General features: G+C 41.7%; 1 protein-coding gene across 1 annotated transcript; it reads right to left on the bottom strand.

The window, feature by feature from the left end:
- Positions 1-580: 580 nt before the first annotated feature.
- Positions 581-21,258, bottom strand: MED20 (mediator complex subunit 20). The gene is made up of 4 exons (XM_006881999.1): positions 21,244-21,258; positions 18,669-18,823; positions 10,175-10,428; positions 581-857 (listed from the first exon to the last, which is right to left on the bottom strand). The coding sequence occupies exons 1-4, from the start codon at positions 21,255-21,257 to the stop codon at positions 642-644; spliced, it is 639 nt and encodes a 212-aa protein (XP_006882061.1). The 5' UTR covers position 21,258; the 3' UTR covers positions 581-641.
- Positions 21,259-21,392: the final 134 nt, after the last annotated feature.

Raw genomic sequence — 21,392 nt, 5'->3', positions numbered from 1 at the left:
CCGGTTTCTCCACAACCTCGCCAGCATTTGTTGCTTGCTGTTCTGTTAAATTTTGCTATTTTGACTGGGGTGAAATGATATCTCATAGTTGTTTTAATTTGCATCTCTCTTAGGGCTAGGGATTTTGAGCATTTCTTCATGTGTTTGTTAGCCATCTGAATGTCGTCTTCGGTGAAGTGCCTGTTCATATCCTGTGCCCATTGGAAAAGGCACGTTTGAGAGATGTTTGGGCTTACAAACAGCAAGATCACACATTAATCTTATCTGGCAAGAGGTCTTTATTATAGCACAGTCCAAGTACAAAATGTAGCCTGTCTAAACACTCAAAGGCTAGACATACAGACCACTTTCCCCATCAAGACTAGGCAGGTACCTACCCTTCTTTCTAAAGCAGAAAAAGTCTAAATGTTTCTACTTTTCACAATTACCATTCTTCAGGACAAGCCAAGTCCAGTAAGCCTTGGGGTCAGACATTTGTTTGAGGGACTGAGTCAGAGAAGTCCCAGCACACATAGCTGGGAACTGAAGAGAGCACCTCCATGACAGTCCTGGGTTTCCGGAGCCCAGAGGTGTGAGGCTGCAGCACCTCCTCCTCCTGTGGAGTCCCCTTGATGGCACAGCTGCACTAGGCAGCTGCTACACTAACGGATTCCAGCCACCGGCACCTGCTGCTGCTTGCGGATCTTGTTGAAGAGTTCCATGTACTGGACCATAGTATCCGCTGGGCCGTACACAGCATCATGTCTGTTCCCAAATACTGTGGGAGCCCCAGGCACGTGGCTGCCTAGAAAATTCTGTAGGAATTCAAGCAGTAGGTTCCAGCAGTCACTTGCTATCACACAGGGGCCATAATCCACCTGCAGGGTCAAAAGAACAGAGACTGAAGGTGAGTAATGGCAAGAGCAAGGTTCCCTGCTTCTCTTGCACCTCCTGCCATGTACTCCCATTTCCCCAATGCTAAGCTCAAGAAACACACCTAGCATAGTATTGGTCCTGAGAAAATATTCAATCTACACATCAGGAATTAAGACACACCTAGTCTATCTACCTTCAGACATTTTTTTTTACATGTTCAACTTGGAGTTATGGCAACCCACAGCCTTCCCACAAGACCCCCAGGAAGACTTAGGGTACGTCTGATTAATTCAAAACTGTATAGTCTCTATTATGTCAGAGGTGATGATGATTCAATGAGTTCTTAGAAAAATTCCAAGACAATTATGTACATGGGTGGACAGGGAGAGAGGAACCAGTAGAGGGCAGAATACATGAGCCAAAAGGTCTCCTCCAGACCAAATAGTACTTCCAACGTAGACCCAGGCTGGGCTCTTACTCGGAGTAGTTATTTCCCAATTATTGTAGCAGAGACCTGAGGATATGTACCTTATATTTTCTCATCCTTTTCACTAGAGAGATGACAAGGGAACACTTTTAGTAAAAGTAAAAAGAAACAAACAGCTTGCTTGTATTATAAGTTAGAAGTGTGTAAAGTAAACAGTGGATTCTTAATAGATCTCAGCAAGGTGCATAAAAACTGAAAAAGGTTAGGAAATTATGGTCCGATGGACACCTGGTTTCAGAGCAGTAACTAGCATCAATGTCTTTTTCTGGAATTCTGCCTGTCCGCATATTGCCATAATTTTTTATGGCATAATCCCTAAAAATAAATTTTATCCTTTGTTGTTAGAAAAATACACAGCAAAACATACCTTAATTTAAAAGTTTTACATACAACTCAGTGACAATGATTACATTCTTCCAGTTGAGGAACCGTTCTCACTCTCCTTTTGTGAGCTGTTCCAGCCACATTAATATAAACGGTTCACGTTCACAAAGGTTCCTATCTAACGTTTTCAAATTACTGTTCTCTAGTGTTTCAAATTACTGTTCTCACTTTGAACCCATGTACATAGGTATTAAAAGAGCATAAAGCTCAGTGGAGACTTTCTGTATTAGTTCATTTAAACTATTGTTTGGTTAAGGATTTCAGGGGCTATTTTTTATTTAAAGTTGAAAGAGTATTGCAAAGCAATAGTTTCAGCAATAGTTTCAGAAGTTTATTCATCTGTATGATTCAGGAGTCTGGAGGATTTTAAATTGTTCTTCAATTTTCCCCCTCTGATCATGAGGCCTCTATAGAACCATTCAGTCTTTTCAGCTTCATAGAAAAGGCGGCATTTTTTCAGGGAGGCATGCATTCCACATCCTCCTCCTATTCGTGTCTGCTCTTGTCTGTTGTTACAGGATACCAGAGAACAATTGCTGTATCTTAATTGGCCATTTACAAAATTTTAAGACCCTTGGTACTAAAAGCTAAAATCACTGCTGTCCAGTGGATTAAAACTCATAGAAACACTAAACATATTATTAAACACCATGCCTCTACATCTTTAAGTACCTATTTAAATACAGGTGGTGCACCCAGTTGTTAACCAAGAGGTTAGTGATTTGAACCCACCAGCTGGTCCCTGTTCCTTGGGAGTAGGATGTAGCACTCAGCTTCTATAAAGATTGCTGCTCTCAGGTGCCATCAGGTCAGCTCACACTCACAGTGACTTTATGTACAATAGATGAAAATACCACCCACTCCTACAAGTTCCTCACAGTGGTTGCTACATCTGGGTACACTGCTGGAGCCATTGGTGTCACTCCATCTCAATGAGAGTCTTTCTCTTGTCACTGACACTGTACTAAGCACAAGGCTGTCTTCCTAGGACTAGTCCCTCCTAACAGACATATCCAGAGTATGAAAACCAAAGTTTCAACATTCTTGCTTCAAAGAAACATTCTGGATATATTTATCCCAAGGCAAGTTTATTTGTTTTCCTAGCAGTCCAATGTTTAATATTCTTTGCCAAGATAATGTTTTCCCTTTTTTTCTGTAATTGTGCAACCTGCATACTGCGTGGTGTTGATGAGTCTCCCTCCAATCCTGATTGTTCTTATTCACACAATTCAATTTCTTGAACAATCTGCTCAGCATACAAACTCATTAGAGAGAGAGAAAGGATAAAATCCTGGCACACACCTTTCCTTATTTTTTACCATGCAATCTTCACTTGTTCTGTTCAAGTAACTGCTTCTTGATCAATGCACAGGTTTCTCATGAGCAAAATTACAAATCTTGGAATTCCCATTCTTCTCAATATAATCAATAATTTCTTCTGATCTCACAGTCAATAAAACACAAATTAACCTCTTTCTGGAAACCTCTGCTTTTAGGCAAGATTCAGCCAACACAGGAGTGACATCCCTCATTTCATAGCCTCTTGTGACTACTGCTCGAATTTCTGGCAGTTGTCACCTGATGACCGCTCTAGTCACTTCTCAATTACTTTCAGCTGGATTTTACTTGAGTATATTAATGCCACTGTTTGTTGTTGTTGTTGTTATGTGCCGTCGAGTCGCTTGCGACTCATAGCGTCCCTATGTACAACAGCCCTAAACTCTGCTCTGTCTTGTGCCAGTCGCACTGTCTCTGACACTCCCATCCCAATTATCCCAGTCACTGAATCAATCCAACTCATAGAGGGCCTTCCCCTCCTGCGCTGTCCCTCCACCCTCCCAAGCATGATGTCCTTCTCCAAGGACCGTTCTCTTCTTACAACATGTCCAAAGTATGTTAGACGGAGCCTCAGAATCCTTGCCTCCAAGGAGCCACCCAGTTTAACCCTTTCCAGGATGACTCTGTTTTCCTAGCTGTCCATGGTATTCTCAATACTCTTCTCCAGCACCACAGCTCAAAGGCATCAATTCTCCTTCTGTCCTCCTTGGTGACTGTCCAACTCTCTGATGCATAACAAGTGATTGCAAAGACTATGGCCTGTATCAGATGCACCTTAGTCTCCAGAGAGACACCATTGCTCTTCAGTACTTTGGAGAGGTCCCTAACAGCAGCCTTTCCCATGGCAATGCGCCTTTTAATTTCCTGGCTACTGATGCCAAGAGTGATGACTGTGGAGCCAAGCAAACTAAAGCTGTGAACAATCTCTATCTCTTCACCATCCATCCTGATGCTTCCAATTGGCCCAGTGGTGAGAATCTTTGTCTTCTTGACAATGAGCCTCAAGCCATATTGGAGACTACAGTCCTTGACCCTCTGCAGCAGGTGCTTCAGGTCCTCCTCAGTTTCAGCAAGCAGGGTTGTGTCATCTGCATAATGTAGATTGTTGATAGATCTTCCACCAGTGTTGACCCCACATTTCTCCTCATAGAGCCCAGCCTCCCGGATGAATGCCACTGTTCAGTATGATATTAATGCCACTGTGTAAGAATTTCCACACTGTGTTAGATCAACTTTCTTTGAAATGGGCACAAATGTGAGCAGCTTCTAGATGGCTCACCAGGTAGTCACCTTCCAAATTTTTTGGCACAGAGAAGTGAGTACCTCCATCACTGAATCCATTCGTTGAAACATCTCAATTGGTATTCTGTCAATTCCTGGAGCCTTGGTTTTCAGCAATGCCTTCAGTATCATTCTTAATTATATGCTACTTCTGAAAATGGCTGACCACTGACCAATTCTTTTTGGTACAGTGACTCAATGTATTCCTTGATTCTTGCAATATTTCCTGCATAATTCAGCATTTTGCCCATGGAATCCTTCAGTCAGCTCTTTTAATTTCCTCCACTTGCTTCAGTTACTCTACATTTAATTAAGTGCAACTTTCAGTCTCTTCTGATATCCATTTTAGTCTTTTCTTTCTTGTTTTTTTAATGACCCTTTTCTTTCCTTACATGTGATATGATATACCTGACATCACCCCATAATTCGCCTGGTCTTCAGTCATAAGTGTCCAATGTATAAAGTTTAGTCATGTGATGGTCTCTAAATTCAATCTGGGTATACACAAGGCTCTATTTTGGCTTTTTCTTGGGCTTTAACTTAAATTTTCATAGGAGGAACTGATGGTCTGTTCTGGTTTGCTTTGTCCTGTTATTTGGCTGCTCCGTTATCTCTTTGCACAGATGTGCCCCATGTGATTCCTCTGTATTCCAGCCAGTGTTCATGTGTATTACTGTTGCTAGGTATCATCAAGCTGAGTATGACTGAGAGCAACCCGGTGAACAGGTCTGAACCCTGTCCTAACATGTGCCATCCCTCATCATCTCTGACACACATGAGCCACTGCAGCAGTCACTGTGTCAATCAATCTCATTTAGAGTCCTCTCCTTTTTCACTGACCCTCCACTTTTCCACGGATGATGTTCCTTTCCAATGAACAGTCTCTCCTAGCAACATGCCCAAAGTAAGTGAGATGAAGCTTTGTAATCTTTGCTTCTGAGGAGCACACTGGCTGTACCTTCTCTAAGACATAGCTATTCTTTTTTGCAGTCCATGGGATGCTCAGTACACTTCTCTAACACCACAGTTGAAAGGCAACATTTCTTCTGTCAGCCTTATTCACTGTCCAGCTCTCAGAGATAGCAAATGAGTGATAGAGCCTGAATCAGGTACACCTTCGTCTTAAAACTAACAACATTGCTCTTCAGTATTTTGGAAAGGTCCCTGACAATGGACTTGCCCAATGCAATACGTTTCTGAATCCCCAGACTGCTGGTACCAAGGGTGTGGATTGTGGATCCAAGTGAGATGAACTAGTTGACAATTTCAATCTTGGATCCATGTGTATGTTGTTCTTGTTATGTGCCATTGATGACGACACACAGAGACCCTGTAAACAATCATTCTGAACCCTGTACTACCTTGAGCCAATCTCACTGTCTCATCTCCACTGCCACAGTCACTGTGACAATCCAGTTCATCCAGGGTCGTCCTCTTCTGCACTGAACTCCTACTCTTCCAAGCTTGATGTCCTTCCCCAAGGATAGGTCCCTCTTGGCAATATGCCCAAAGTACATGAGACAGACTTTAAAATGTCTTTCTTCCAAGGAGCAACCTGATTTCACCCTCTCCAGGACAGACCCGTTGGTTCTCTTGGCAGATCAAGGTCCATTCAATACCCTTCTCCAGAACCATAACTCAAAGGCCATTAATTCTTCTTCTGTCATATTTAGTCCATTGTCCAGCTTTCTGATGCATCAAAAGTAATTGCAAAGATTATGCCTCGATTAGGTGCACCTTAGTCTCTAGACTAACATCATTGCTCTTCAGCACTCTGAAGAGGTCCTTGACAGTATACTTTCCAATACAACCTGTATTTTAATTTCCTGACTGATGGCATCAAGTGTTGACTGTGAATCCACATGTACAATAATCTTTTAAGTTGTTGGAAAAAAAAGGTATTTGCAATGAATAAGACATTAGTCTTGCAAAATTTTATAATGCAATCTACAACATTGCTTCTATCATTAACAAATGACCTCTCTTTCCAACTTTCATTCTAATGACCAGTAATTATCAGTGCCTCTTATGTGCATGTTTGATCAATTTCAGATGTAAAAGGTGATAAAAATCTTCAAGTATTTCATCTTTCACAGCAGTAGTCAGTGCATCTATTTGAGTAACAGTTGCACTGACTGGTCTTCCTCATACAATAGCTATCCTATCTCTGACACTTGTACTTCAGAATAGACCATGAAATGTTCTTTTTGCCAATGACTATGTCATTCCTTTTCAATCTACCATTCCTGAAATGGTAGAGAACATGTATATTTGGTTCAAATTGGCCAATACTAGTCCATTTCAGCTCACTAATACTAAGGATAACAACCTCTGTGGATTCCATTTCAAGACCTGAAAGTTCCAGGAAAATCTGCCCAACAGGTGACTCTGCTAGTATTTAAAATATTAATGAAATACCTTCCAGCATCCCCCTAACACACCACAGCATGATCAATAGAAAAGCTGTTGTTGTTGTGATATGCCAATGAGTCAGACGTGTCCCATAGCTGACCATCCAGTGGTTTTTCAGAGGCTGCAAATTGCAGAGGAGAAAACTGTCCATCTTTCTCCTGTGGAGCAGCTGGTAGATTCTAACTGCTGGTCCATAAAGACTAGAACTTTTAAAATCTGTGGTGGGAGATGGGAGGAGCAGTTCTATTATGTCCTATATAAGGCTGCTGATTTAGACTCAACTAAATGGCAGATAAGAAGGCACTGGAGTGTTGAGAAGCTGAAATAAGAGCTGTACAGCAGATTACAAAGGGCAGCTTGGGATGAGAAAGTAAACTACTATAATGGAATGTACAGAGCTCAGCATTTCTCAAGCTTAAGGAACTGAAAAATAAATTCAAGCCTCAAGTTGAAACTCAACATCAAGCAAACAAAAATTTTTACCACTGGGCCGAATGGCAGCATCATGATGGATGACAAAAAGACCGAGATTGTTGACAGCTTGAGTTTGCTTAGCTCTACAGTCAACACTCTTGGTACCAGCTGCCAGGAAATTAGAAGACAAATTGCACTGGGAAAGTCTGCTGTCAGAGACCTCTCCAAGGTACTGAGGAGCAACAATGTCAGTCTGGAGACTAAGGTGCGCCTGATCCAGGCCATGTCTTTGCAATTACTTGCTATGCACCAGAGAGCTGGACAATGACTACGGATGACAGAAAGAGAGTTGGTACCTTTAAGCTGTGGTGCTGGAAAAGAGTACTGAATATATCATGGACTACTAGAACAAACAAGTTCATCCTGGAGAGGGTGAAGCCAGGCTGCTCCTTGGAGGCAAGGATTCTGAAGCTCCATCTGACACTCTCTGGACATGTTGCAAGGTGGGATCAGTCCTGGGAGAACACTTGACTGTGGTCACATAAAACCTACACTTAGATCAAGGAGCTGTTGTGTGAACAGAGCAAGAGAATACTGCAGTATTTAAACTTAGGGAAGGTATGCATCCGAAATGGCCTGCCTCCGGAAACTATGTATGAACAGTGCTTAGGCCTTTAGTTCATAGGGTCGCTATGAGTCGTCTACAACTCAACGGCACCTAACAACAACAAGCATCAGGGTTGTATCTTTTCTCCATACCTATTTAATCTATATGCTGTGCAAATTACTGAAGAAGCTAAACTATATGAAGAAAAATGTGGCATCAGGATTTGAGGAAGACTCATCAATAACAAACATTATGCAGATGACACAACTTTGATTGTTCAAAGTGAGGACCTGAAGCACTTGCTGCAGAAAATGAAGCACTACGGCTTTCAATAAGGATTGCATTTCAACATCAAGAAAACAAATATCCTTGCCACTGGACCCATAAACATCATGATAGATAAAGAACTGAAGACTGGCAACTTCATCTTATTTGGATCCATAATTAGTACACTTGGTACCAGCAGTCAGGAGATCAGAAGACATATTTTACTGGGAAAGCCTGTAGTCAGGGACCTCTATAAATTATTGAGGAGTAATAGAGTCAGTTTGAGGACTAAGGTGTACGTAATTCAGAGACATGGTCTTTTCAGTCACTTGTTATGCATCTGAGCTGGACAATGAATAAGGATAACAGAAGAACTGCCAAAAAAACAAACAAGTACATCTTGGAGAAGGTGCAGCCAGGGTGCTCGCTGGAGGCAAAGGTGTTGCTAAGAGAGGTTCTCCCTACAGTCAGCATGCTTGGAAAGGTAGTAGAGGTGAAAAAGAGAAAGACCTTCAAGCAGGTGTATTGACGTGATGACGGTGGCAATGGGCTTGAGTGTGTCAGAGATTGTGAGGATGGCACAGGACAGAACAAAGTTCGGCTTGGTTGCTACAGGTCACACTCAACTTATCGACATGTAACAAAATGGCAGACATTTTAAATACTCCTCCAGAAAGTATCAAAACCCCTAATGTCTGCAACATCTCACTGGTCTCTCAATAGCCAGACTAATCTGTGTCTCTGTAATGACATTCCTTAGAAAGTTTGTATGCGTCTATTTTTCTCTCTTACTAAATAAAAAATCATCAAAAGTCAGGTCTTGCAGCTTTTTATATGGCACATGGTATTAGGCATCTGTAGCTTGTGGACATTTACTAAACTCAAAGGCAAAATACAAAAATTCACTGCTGTCAAGATGGCCCCAATGTACAATGACCATGACTGAGTTTCTGAAGCTGAAATCTCTATGGAAGGATACGGCTTTTCTTTCTCCTGCAGCTCAGCTGGTGGATTTGAACTGGCAACGTTTCAGTTGGCAACCCAATAAAACATATTATGCCACTAGGGCTCCTTGGCATAAATGAACTCCGGGTATAGCCTTTCTAGGCCATTTTAAAAATTTAACTTTAACCTCAAAGAGAAAGCCATCACACATGCACAGGCACTCATTTCTACCACAGAAGCCAAAAATATATGTAAATAAGGTAGGTACATTCTCGCTACACATTTGAGACTTATTCTAAAGAGGTATGTGGGCACATGTGATTTAAAGCTCATTTCCTAAAAGATAACAGCACTGGAGGCTGTCCTGGGCTGCCCCAGCCCTTGCTGTGGTGGGTAACTAGACCTTCCTCATCATAATGTACCTACTCCTCTCAACTTGTAGTCTTTCTCCATGAACACAGGCATTCTAGGCTTTCCACATGCTGTGAACCTGGCTTTCCATTTCCTATCCTGGGCTAAAGACTCTCTGAATGATTAAAAAATGAATTAAAAGATGTAGTAAGAGAGCATACCCATATTCTGGAGAGAGAAAGATCAGGTAGGCATAATTGTCCATAATAAGAGACGGGGTGGGGGGTGCGCAGGGGGATGCTAAAGAGAGAGAGAGAGCAGGAACTCAACACTGTAAAGGATCTGAACAAGGGAGGGTCAATCTGAGAAGAACTTAGAGAAGGACCATGTGACTACTGCAATTAGCAAACAGGAGCAGGGTAACTGGTCAAAAGGGGAGGGGAAAAGGGAAAATGAAGATGAAAGAAGGGGGGAACCACCAAGACAGTAAAGATTAGTGGATGGATTTTGGGGGGATCTCCAGGAGCAGAAATCAATGGATGAAATGTAGTGGGAGAGAGAGTGTGTGAAGGAATAGGTAAGTAGAATGGACACTTGAGATTGGGGGATGAAAGGCATGCATCAATAATAATTAATGACATAAAACACAATGTATATGAACGAATGTATAAAACACAATGTACATTAATGAAATAGAATGTTTATAAATAATTGTATACAAACCAGTCATTTTTTTTTAATAAAAAAAAATAAAGAGACTAGGGATTATCTTTAAAACCCTTTAGCAAGCTGCTCTTTAGCAAATCTTCACTCCTGTTTTGCCAGGATCTTACCTCTACAGAGATGCCCCGGGCGCTGGGCCCCATAGTGACTGTGCCCACCTTCACTAGGAAGTCACAGTACTGGTATCGAGTACCCCGGGTCTCAATCTTGCTGGCTTTGGCACTCTGGAAAAAACCCTTGAGCTTCACCATGAGCACATCAAAGTTGGTGTCGGCAATAAGGCAAGGGCCATTCTCAAAGAGAGCGAAGCAGCTCAAAGGGTACTCTGAGTTGTGCATCACATACATCAGCTTCCCAGCTTGACCTGCAAGGGACAGAAAGACTGCTGATCACCACCTTCTTGGTCAGCAAACCAAGCATAGTATCAAATGCATGGAACAAGGCCAGGTGGCAATCTGGCACTACCTCAGCAGTCTTTGTGGGAGATTCCCCATACTGACAGCTTTTCCAGAAAGCCAGAGGAACAGCTGGTGAGGTAGCATGTGGTAAATGCCAGCCTGCTCTACAGAAAAAAGTGAGGGAATCAGAGTGTGATGTGAAGATTTTTGAAAACGTCTTTTATATTCATTTTCCTAGCCTCCTCTAAGGGCATAGTGTCTACCTGCCTCAACTGCAGACACGTTTCACCCTTCGATCAGTGTCTTCTACATAATCAACAACTGTGGGGCCAACATAAGAGGGAGAGGTGGCCAGATTGTGGAGCAACTGCAGCAAGGTGTAGCCTGATGGAGCCCTGGAGACAGAGCCAGAGTTAAAGGTTTTTGTTTGCTGGACAACTGAAGGAACCTAGAGGTTTTCTCACATTTGTGTTGTTGGCCTGAACCTAGATTTTCACTGTGTGATATCCTCTGTCTTCCCCTGGTCCTATAACCTATTTCCCTAATAAACCCCACAACTTTTGCAACAAATATTGGACCAAGTGATTGGTACAAGTGGGTATAGCACAGCTGGAGGCCATGTCTGACTGTGTGGCTATCATCTTGGTCCTGTGGATGTTATGGGGACAGCACTCCTTTATAGAGTTAACTGTGGTCAGGTTTGTTCTTCTCCACATTACCCATGAACATCTACTCCCATTATCACTGATCTCTTTACACAGAAGGAACATATATATAGTATTGATAATGATCTCATTGAGTGGTGAGCTCACAAACTAATACTAAAGATTATTAATCATCACATATGCTTTATATATGCCACTGGTACATATCATAAACTGTACAATCAGCAAAAGAATATAAAAACAAAGAAATCTGGACATGACAACTTAAACATGACTACTCTGCCTTCTTCGGCTCATCCTTTCTTACACTGGCCTGCTCCCAAAGCAGCAGCAAAGGGAAGTACCTGAGGATGAAGCTAGAAATGTAGACTAGGGTCAAGCTATGGTAAGTCCTATCTATCATGCCTCAGCTAAAGTGCTCCTTAGCGGCAAGGAAGGTGAGACCATGCCTTACATACTTTGTGCATGTTATCAGGAAGGACCAGTGCCTGGGAACAGGCATTATGCTTGTAAGTCTGTGATATCAAGGGAGGAGAAGTCCTTCAGTGAGATGGACTGAGGCAATGACTATACTGGTGGTCTTAAGCAGAGAAGAGATTATGAGGATGGTGCAGGGTCACACAGTGTCATCCTGCTGACAAAGGGATGCTATGAGTTGGTGCTGACTTGATGGCATCTAACAACAGCAGGAGGATCACACTCAAGAGGTTTGGACTTTAACCTCAAGGCAATAGTGAACTTCTGAGAAATTTTAAGAAGTCTAGGGACATCTTGTCTGAGAATGTAACAAACCCAGAGTTGTACTTGATTTAGATGATCCAAAAGATGAAATCTTCATTCTGAAATGGGATAAGGCTTTAGAAGAATGAGATAGGGTGAATGTATTATTGTGTGTAGAAAGAACATGAATTTTAGAGTTGTTGTTGTTTTGTTAGGTGCCCTTGAGTATGTTCATAGCAACTCTATGAACAGTGGATCTGAATCCTGGCCTATCCTGCGCCATCCTCACATTTCCTGACACACTAGAGCCCATTGTGGCAGTCACCATGTCAATCCACCAGATCAAGGGTCTTCCTTTCCTTCACTGACCCTCTACCCTTCCAAGTAACATGTCCCAGGGATCATGAATTTTAGAGTAGGAAGTTATAAAGTGAATTGTGTCCCACACAAATATTTATTGTAAATTCTGGCACTCTGCCTGTGGATAATGAGCCCCAATGGCACAATAGTTTAACCCAGCAGCTGTTGTGTGTTTCTGTAGATTTATGGCCTTGGAAATCCTAAAGAACACTCCTCTGTTCTAAAGAGTTGCTATGAGTTGGAATGGAAATGAAGGAGAGTGGATTTGGGCTTTTCGGTATGCTTGTAGATATAATCCCATTTGGGAGTACGGTTTTCTTTAAACACTTTTTGATCTTGTAGATTAAACCCAGAAGCAAGAAAGCACAAGTGAGATAAGAGATGCCCAAGGAGATCTCTTGAGGAATGCTGAGCAGATGGATGGCATCTTTCTTGGGAGCTGTTGCCACAAACTCTGATGTCTAGGAGTCAGAACCGTGAGATAATACATTTTTGTTCCTTGAATAACACAAATAGTTTACATTAGATTGCTAACCTAAAGGTTGGCAGTTTGACTCCACCCAGTAATACTCTGCAAGAAAAAGTCTGGTGACTTGCCTCCATTACTACTACAGCCAAGAAAACCCTGCAGAGCAATTGTACTCTGTAACAAATAGTTGCCAGGAGTTGTGACTGACTCAGTGGCAACAAACTAAAAAGAAGGGACTTGAGCGACTGTTCACTTCAGCCCAAAGAACACTGGATTTGGGAAGCAAAAGATCTAGTTTCAAGCCCCAGTTCACTCTTTCCATTCTCGAAGAAATGAGTCTTCTCAGAGGGGATGGGAAACAATACATATATGCTGCTGTTGTGTACCATGGAGCTGGAATCAACTGATAGCTGACACTCCAGTGGGCTTTCAGAGGCAGTAAATTGCACAGCAGGATACTACCCATCATTCTCCCTCAGAATAGTGAGTGGATGTGAACCTTTTGTCTTTGGGTTGGCAGCTCAACCTCTTTCCACTAAGCCTGGAACTCCCTGTTACATATATAGTTACAAAGAAATGGAAGAATGTAGGCAAAAGAAAGCAAGATCTCTTTCCCTGATACAAGAGTTAATGGATAGAATGTTACAATCCTAAATATATAAGAACTTAAATTATCCTCAACACTATATTGAGATTTAAGAGACACTTCAAGAAATTTACAATCTCAATAGAGAGGTAAGTTAAAAACTTCAAAAAGAATATAAGATCAGAAAAATATGAAAGCTAGCCCAGAAATGTTTTAAAATAAAGGATTTCAAAGAAGGAAGTGATTCAAGTAGATAAAGTCAGCAGGAAAGCTTCAATGGACCAGAAGTAGGCTATGAAGAAAAGGTAGGACTCAATCATATATATACATACATACATACATACACATTTGTATATATGTATATATGTGTGTATATATGTAGAGAGAAAGAGAAAGGGTATCTTACAGGTAAAAGCATAGAAATGGGAAAGAATGAGAAGACAAAGCTGCTAGGGCAGTGAGCATTTATTAACTTCCTTACACAGGCTCTACCCTGCTGTCCTTTGCTGAACACAACAGGATTTACAAAGACCCTCCTCCCACATCCTTCCTGACACCATGCTGCCAATTCATACCTTTCACCTTCTTCTAAAGACAATTCAATAAAGATACCCAAAGTTGATCTCATTATTTTGCTACCTTATCTAGTCACTTTAACACAGTATGAACTCAACATATTCTATGAGCCAGTTAGCATTGCTAATGTCTTGAAAAACTTTTGCAAATAAACTAAGTTTTTATTTCACAAAGAAGGAACTTCTAGTCATTTATAATACTTTTTTATCATGACAAAGGACTTGTAACATACTTTGAAACAAGCAGAAATAGTTTTACTGTCTTCCCCTTGACTCCCAATTTTTACAGAAGGAAAATGAAACTGAAAAAAGACTGGCTTATTTAAATTATTTTCCGTTATGTGTCTGAGACAAGTAGCATCAGCCCTACCTGGGAATGCAAAATGATAATTCTGAGGCCCCACTCTAAATTTACCAAGGGGAAAACTCTGGTGGTGAGCCAAGCATGAGTTCTAAGGAATGGTCATGGTGGGAAAGAGAACAGAGCCAGTAAGCAACTGGATCTAAACCTAAATCCAAGGTCATCACATTTATGTCAACTCACAGCAACCCAGTAAGACAAGGTACACCACTCCACAGGGTTTCCAAAACTGTAAATCTCTCTGGGCATAGACTGCCACCTTCTTCTCCCAAGAAATGGATAGTGGGTTCAAACTACTGGCCTTTTGGTTAGCAGCTGAATGCTTTAACCATTGCCCCATAAAGGCTCCTTAAGCATAATTGGAACTTAAACTGAGGAAGCTCCAAGTTTACGGCTCTTCCCATTTCCATTCAACTGGCTGCCACAAATGTGTTCTGTTTCTTTGCTATTGTTGTTATGAGCTGTCAAGTTGCTTGCGACTCATAGCAACCCTGTGGACAACCGCTCTGAACCCTGCTCTATCCTGAGCCAACCTTATTGTCTCTGACACACTTACCACCATATACCAGTCACTGAGTTAATCCATCTCGTCCAGGGTCTCTCTGCCTTGAACTGTCTGTCCCTCCACTCTTCCAAGCATGATGTCCTCCAAAGACTGGTCTCTCCGGGCAACATGCCTAAAGTATGTCAGATTAAGCTGCAGAATCCTTGCCTCCAAGGAGCAGCCTGATTTTACCCTTTCCAGGACAAATCAATCTGTTCTCTTAGCCATCCATGGCATGTTCAATACTCTTCTCCAGAACTAAAGCTCAACGACATCAATTCTCCTATCATCCCTGTCACTGTCCAGCTTTCTGATGCATAGTAAGTAACTGTGAAGATCACGGCCTGGATCAGGTATACCTTAGTCTCCAGCCTGAAATTGTTGCTCTTCAGTACTCTAAAGATGTCCCTGACAGCAGAGTATCCCAATGCAATTCACCTTTTGATTTCCTGGCTGCTGGTACCAAGTGTGGTGACTGTGGAGCCAAGCTAACCAAAGCTATTTACAGTCTCAATCTCTTCACTGTCTATCATGATGCTGCTAATAAGCCTAGTGATGAGAATCTTTGTTTTCTTGATGTTGAGCTTCAATCCATATTTAAGTCTGCAGTCCTTAACCTTCTGCAGCAAATGCCTCAGGCCCTCCTGTTTCGGCAAGCAAGGTTGTATCATCTGCATAATACAGGTTGTTGATGAGTCTTCCTCCAATCCTGATGCCACATTCCTCCTCACAGGGCCCAGCCTCCCAGATGATCTGTTCCACATATAGATTGAAAAGGTATGGAGATAGGATACATCCCTATCATACACCTTTCCCAATTTTAAACCATGCAGTGTTTTCCTTGCTCTGTTCTGAAGACTGTCGACTGGTTCAAGCATAGGTTTCGCATAAACACAATCAAGTGTTCTGGGATTCCCCTTCTTCTCAGAGTTAGTCACAGGTTGTTGTGATCCACATAGCAAATGCCTCTGCATAATCAATGAAACACAGATAGACATTCCTCTGGTACTCTCTGCTCTCAGCCAAGGTTCATCTAACATTAGCTATAATATCCCTAGTACCATGGCCTCTTCTAAATCCAGCCTGCACACCTGGCAGTTCTTTGCTGATGTGCTGTTCCAGTAGTTTTTGGATAATTTTCAGCAAAATCCTGCTTGCATATGATACTACTGATATTGCTCCATTATTTCTGCACTCTATCAGGTCACCTTTCTTTGGAATGGGAACAAATATGGATCTCTTCCAGTCAGTTGGCCAGGTGGTTTTCCTCCAGATTCCTTGGCACAACTAGACCATAAACTCCTTGAAAGGGCAGGCCCGGTTAGGAAAATAAAGCCTATAGTAGTGAGTTCCACTTAAGCAGTTTGCCATCTATCTAAATGTGTTTATTTCCAAGTGTTTTTATTACTTCTCTAACTGTTAGATGCTCCCTACTGAAGGCAAAACAAATGGTATTCTACCAATGACTACAGCCATTAGCTATATCTTATTAAACATTTACTATCAGACTTCAGTTCTTTTTTGTATGCATTAACTTATTTATCACAAAAACAATAGGAAGGACATACTATTACTAATTTCATTTTATAGATGCAAGTACTGAACTGGGAAGGGCCCAAAAATAGAACCCAGGTCAGTTAGTTTCAGTAGAGGGAATTTAATATAGGCAATAAAAATACAGATGAAATAAAACCAAATGGGATAGTGAGGCAATCCTGATTAGAAACACAGAAAGCTACTGCCATCATACAGCTGAAGAGAAGAGTGATGTACTGTTGAGCCAAGAACCAAGGCTGCCCAGGAAGAGCTGGAACTAAGGAGGAGACACCACCCACAGAGGAAAGAAATAGTGTAGTGTCCTCTTTTCCCACATTGCAATCACCCTTTAGTACCTCCTACTGGTCAAAGGTAACAAGAAATGGGGCCTGTAAAACACAGTTTAGAAACATAGAGAGTGAGGGAATAGGAAAATGACAACCAAGCAGATAATCACAGATGACTTCTGAGATGTACAATTAGCAAGTGGCAGAGCCAGGACTCAAAAGTTTGTCTACACCACAGTCCTTGCTTTTTAATCTCTTTGCTATGAAATGGTCCAAGGTCAAATGGCAAGTTACAACAGAGCCAAGACCAAGAGCAACAGGGTCCCTAACTCTTACTCAAAGATCCACTTTCCCACTTTACAACTCACATCCCCATCTCATCAGGCAATAGAAACAAAACAAAAATTGGTAAAGGTCAAGGCCACTGCTTAGGTGCTAGACAAGAAGTACTTTAAAATTCATACACAAAGACTTCTGAGCCTAACATAAGTCTTTCTAAATTTTTTTCTTAAAGTAAATGTTTATTTTATACTGGTTTGCTTACAAAGTTCACCTACATTGTTCTTCACACCAGATCTTCCCCATTTCATCTCAAAGTTCTTGATCTCTCTGTTTGGCTATGTTTTTTTTATTCATTCATTGTTGCATTTTTCACCCCTCCCATCTGCCCCCCCCCCTTCCCAGTACTCTGCCCTCTTGGAAAAGTAAAATTCTTTCAATCCTTCCCTTCAGGTCCATTCCACTATGCAGCCTTCGCTCTGGACTCCCGTTATGACAAAAATACCTAATCACATATCCCTTTTAAACAGTTTTCTCCCTCATCTGTTTCAATGCAGTATACATTATTGAACCCATCTTTCTCAGACTCCCCCCAACCCCGATGTCAGTCTTGTTTTACAACAGTGGCACTAGGCAGTGTTTGTCCTTTTGTGCGGAGATATTTCACTCAGCATAATGTCCTCCAAGGTCACCCTTTTTTAATAATATAGCATGAGTTCCTTGTTTTTCAATGCAGTGTAGTATTCCATTGTGTGACTATACCACAACTTCTCTATCCATTCATTTGTCGATGGGCACTTAAGTTGTTTCCAACTTCTCGCTATTGTGAACAAAGCCACGATAAACATGGGTGTGCATATATCTGCTTGGATATCAGTTATGGTCTCTTTGGGGTATATTCCCAGTAGTGGAATTGCTGGGTCAAATGGTATCTCTATGTGCAACTTTTTGAGAAAGCACCATACCACCTTTGACAGTGGTTGCACCATTTTACATTTCCATCAACAGTGAATAAGGGTTCCAGTTTCTCCACAACCTCGCAGCACCTGTTGCTGATTGTTCTGTTAAATTTTGCTATTCTGACTGGGGTGAGATAATATCTCAGAGTTGTTTTGATTTGCATTTTTCTCTTAGAGCTAGGGATTTTGAACATTTCTTCATGTGTTTGTTAGCCATCTGAATATCCTGTGCCCATTTTTCAACTGGGTTATTTACCTTTATCATGTGAAGTCTAAATTTTAAAACACATACAGATTATCTGGGAAACTTGTTAACATGTAGATTATGAGGCCTGCCACTTTAGCTAGTCAATTAAGTGGGACCAGGAATCTGCACCTATAAGAGGTAACTCAGGTGATTTTGACATGTAACAGCCACACCGTTGAAAGATCTGGTGGGGAAAAAACAACTTATATGAATATTGTAAATAAACCAGTATAAAATTTAAAAAAATAAAAAAAAAAAAGTGACCCAGAGTCACCTGCAGCTCTAAGAAGGATGGGCGATCTCGTCCTCTGTAGTTTACAGCTTCAGAAAATTATTACTAGAGAATCATCTGTGAGATGATTCTGACTTGATAGCAGTAAGAACGATTTGAAATAAAAACCCACGTGATTAAAAAAAAACACAAAACAAACAAAAAAAACCCACGGCTTTTAACAGTTTAAAGTAAGAACAGCCCAAAACAGTGTGAGTCTAAGAGATGAAAGACCAAATATTAATTTATTTTTCAGAATTACACCCTTAGCAGAAGTATGTGAAAGACCACAAATGTCCACTGACTCTAAGTAAGGTTCTTGTCATTCTACTGACCCTCTCACTCACCCTGGCTACCAAGGGTAGATGAAGCTGTGTGGTAAGTTTCACAGTCCACACAAAATGTTCCTTGTTTCTCAGCCCCAAGCATCTCCAACTTCCGGGTGAGAAGCTCCACAGTCTGCTGAACATTCTTGCCTTCTGCCACAGGCATCTGGGACACACTGGAAAGGAGAGGATCAAAGTTATCCTACTAGAGACACACAAGCACTCCCAGAAGCACCTACTCATAGGCTCATCAGGCCACCTACCATGAGCCAGCATGCCTGTGACTCCAATAAAGTGCAGGTCTCAGGACTCTCACACAAGTACAATGAACTTCACACACTAGTATTTCCCAAGTATGGCATTAGTGCCGTTGATTCAGAAGAATATTTTAGGTGGCAGGTAGCCTTGGCATTTTAGTCATAGCACAAGAAAGGGATACTTACTACCATTTTCTTCAGTGGAGTAAGCCTGTATGGAATTAGGATATTTTTACCAGCTCTCTTAAAGCTCTGAACATGGGCTGTACATAAAGTTACCACTAGCCGCCTATATCTACTTACCTTTAAACAAGTTCCTAGAATTTAAAGTTAAAATTGCTCAGCTGGAGGGTTACTCCCACTCCAAGAGCCCAACAGCCAGGGGCTAAGGTACTGGGCAGTTACAGAACATTTTCATCACTGCAGAAAGTTCTAGTCAATAACCAGGGAACAAAGAGAACCGGGACCTCAAGTTTATAACCTTTTAGGGAAGGAGGCAACATATAATTAAGAAAACAATCAATACAAGCAAACAATGTCATTTCCAAGATTTCCTTGTAAGGTAAGTGAAGCTGCTTTCTCTTTGGAGTGATAAAAATCACCAAGCACTTTCCATGTTCTGTGCCAGGCAATGTCTTTAAAGCCTTTACATGTAGTAACTCTTTGAATTCTTACAGCAGCTTTGTATGAGGTGCTACAAATGAGAAAACTGAAGCTGTTGTTGGCTGCTGGGACTTGCCCAAAGTCACACATCCAATGGGGTAGCCAAGATTGAAAGCCAAACAACCTGACTTCTATACCTATGTTATTAACCACTGTACTAGACTGCCTCTCTAAGAACGCAGCTGATGGTTAAAATACATTAAAACCTAAAATCAAACAAAAATCACTGTGGTAGAGTTCACTCCAATTCACAGGGGCCCTCCATTGGGTTTTTGAGGGTGTATACCTTTATAGGAAGAGACTGCCCATCTTTCTCCACCAAATCAGCTGTTAGATTCAAATGGCTGACAACTTTCAGTTAGCAGTCTGACACATTTCATACTCTACCACCAGGGCTCCTTAAAATATATTTAAGGGGGAAAATGCTTAAAAGTAAGTGTTCATAAATAGTACAGGTGGTATTTAACAAAGACAGTCAAATATTCATGAACTTTGGAGGCCACTGCATAACTTAATGATCAAAAACTAATTGGCACTACTAGGAAGCCTAATATTGCTAAAATTGGTCATTGGTCTCTATTAGAAAAAGCATTAACAGGCAAAGATGATGTGCCCTAATTTTATACATAAGAGGATGCCTGAACTGAAACTATGATGTACAAGTAATATTACATGTCATTGAGTCAGTTGCGACTCATAGCGACCCTATGTACAATAGCCCTAAACCCAGTTCTATCCCTTGCCAATCTCACTGTCTCCAACACACCTATCCCAGTAACGGAATCAATCCATCTCTTCGAGGGTCTTCCTATTAAGACTCTAAAATAAGGTCAGTGTTCCAGAGGTTTTCAGGGTCCTAGGCCACTGCGCTGCAAACTCTCTGCTCTCATCCCTAATATATCCCCCTTACAGAGGAGTAGGAATCACGGTATCAACTGTGGTATATGTGTCTACAATCACCTGCATGATGCGGAATATCCTCCCCTGCAATTTACAGCTTCTGGTAACATGCTAGAGGATCGATCAGCTAGGAGTCACTTCTGACACTACAGCAAGGAGTGAGGAAAAACATTTTTTAAAAAGTCCACAGTCTCCAGCCCTCTTTGAACATGATAAAGATTAAAGGTCCATACAAACGAAACCAAGTACTTAATCCAACATTTCCTGGAGAAAAGAAGCAACTAGAAGCCTTAACTCCTAATTTTCAACAATTTCTTTTTTTCTAGACCCAACATGTTAAAATAGCAAACTGGCACCAGATGTACCCTGGTTATCACTGAATTTTGAGGCTGTTGGGAGGGGTAGAAGAAAACCTAAAAACGACACTGTCCTCTTTGCCTACGTCCCATTCCCTCCACCTTCCCCTGCTGATAGGTGTCAGATCCGAGATTCTATTTCCCAGACAGAAGTCTCACTCCTGGTAAAGCTATGACTCCACGGGCAAGAAGAAAATGAAGGAGATATTGCCTCATCGCCTTTTTTTACAGGATAAAACCTTTTTCCTGAAAAAGGTTTTATCCTAGAAAAGACGGAAGGGGCGCATCCACACAAGCTTCTGAGCTCCCTGGGAGAGGAAGCCCTGTTCGCTGTTTTCCCGGGTCTACTCGAAGCGCCGAAGGTCTTTAACGACCCCTACCCTCGTCCCCGAAAATATCGAACGGCCCCGGTAACCTTACCAAGTGACTCCCATGATATCACACGCCCGGGGGGGGGGGGGGGGTGGCGGTCGCCTCAAACACCTGAAAGGCTGCGCTCTCGTCAAATCCACTAAAGCAAGTTTCAAGCGCAGGAGTTCCGGAAGTTGTACACAAACACAGCGACTACT

This window comes from Elephantulus edwardii, unplaced genomic scaffold, assembly GCF_000299155.1.
Source record: "Elephantulus edwardii isolate Elephantulus edwardi_28Jun2011 unplaced genomic scaffold, EleEdw1.0 scaffold00017, whole genome shotgun sequence".
In the NCBI taxonomy this organism is placed as follows: domain Eukaryota; kingdom Metazoa; phylum Chordata; class Mammalia; order Macroscelidea; family Macroscelididae; genus Elephantulus; species Elephantulus edwardii.
This window is presented reverse-complemented; position numbering and strand designations above follow the sequence as displayed.

Coding starts and splice junctions, on each gene's coding strand:
- MED20 (XM_006881999.1), bottom strand. Junction 10,429..18,668: donor ATCTACCCTTGGTAGCCAGG/GTGAGTGAGAGG, acceptor TGTCCCTTGCAG/GTCAAGCTGGGAAGCTGATG. Junction 858..10,174: donor CCCGGGGCATCTCTGTAGAG/GTAAGATCCTGG, acceptor TTGACCCTGCAG/GTGGATTATGGCCCCTGTGT.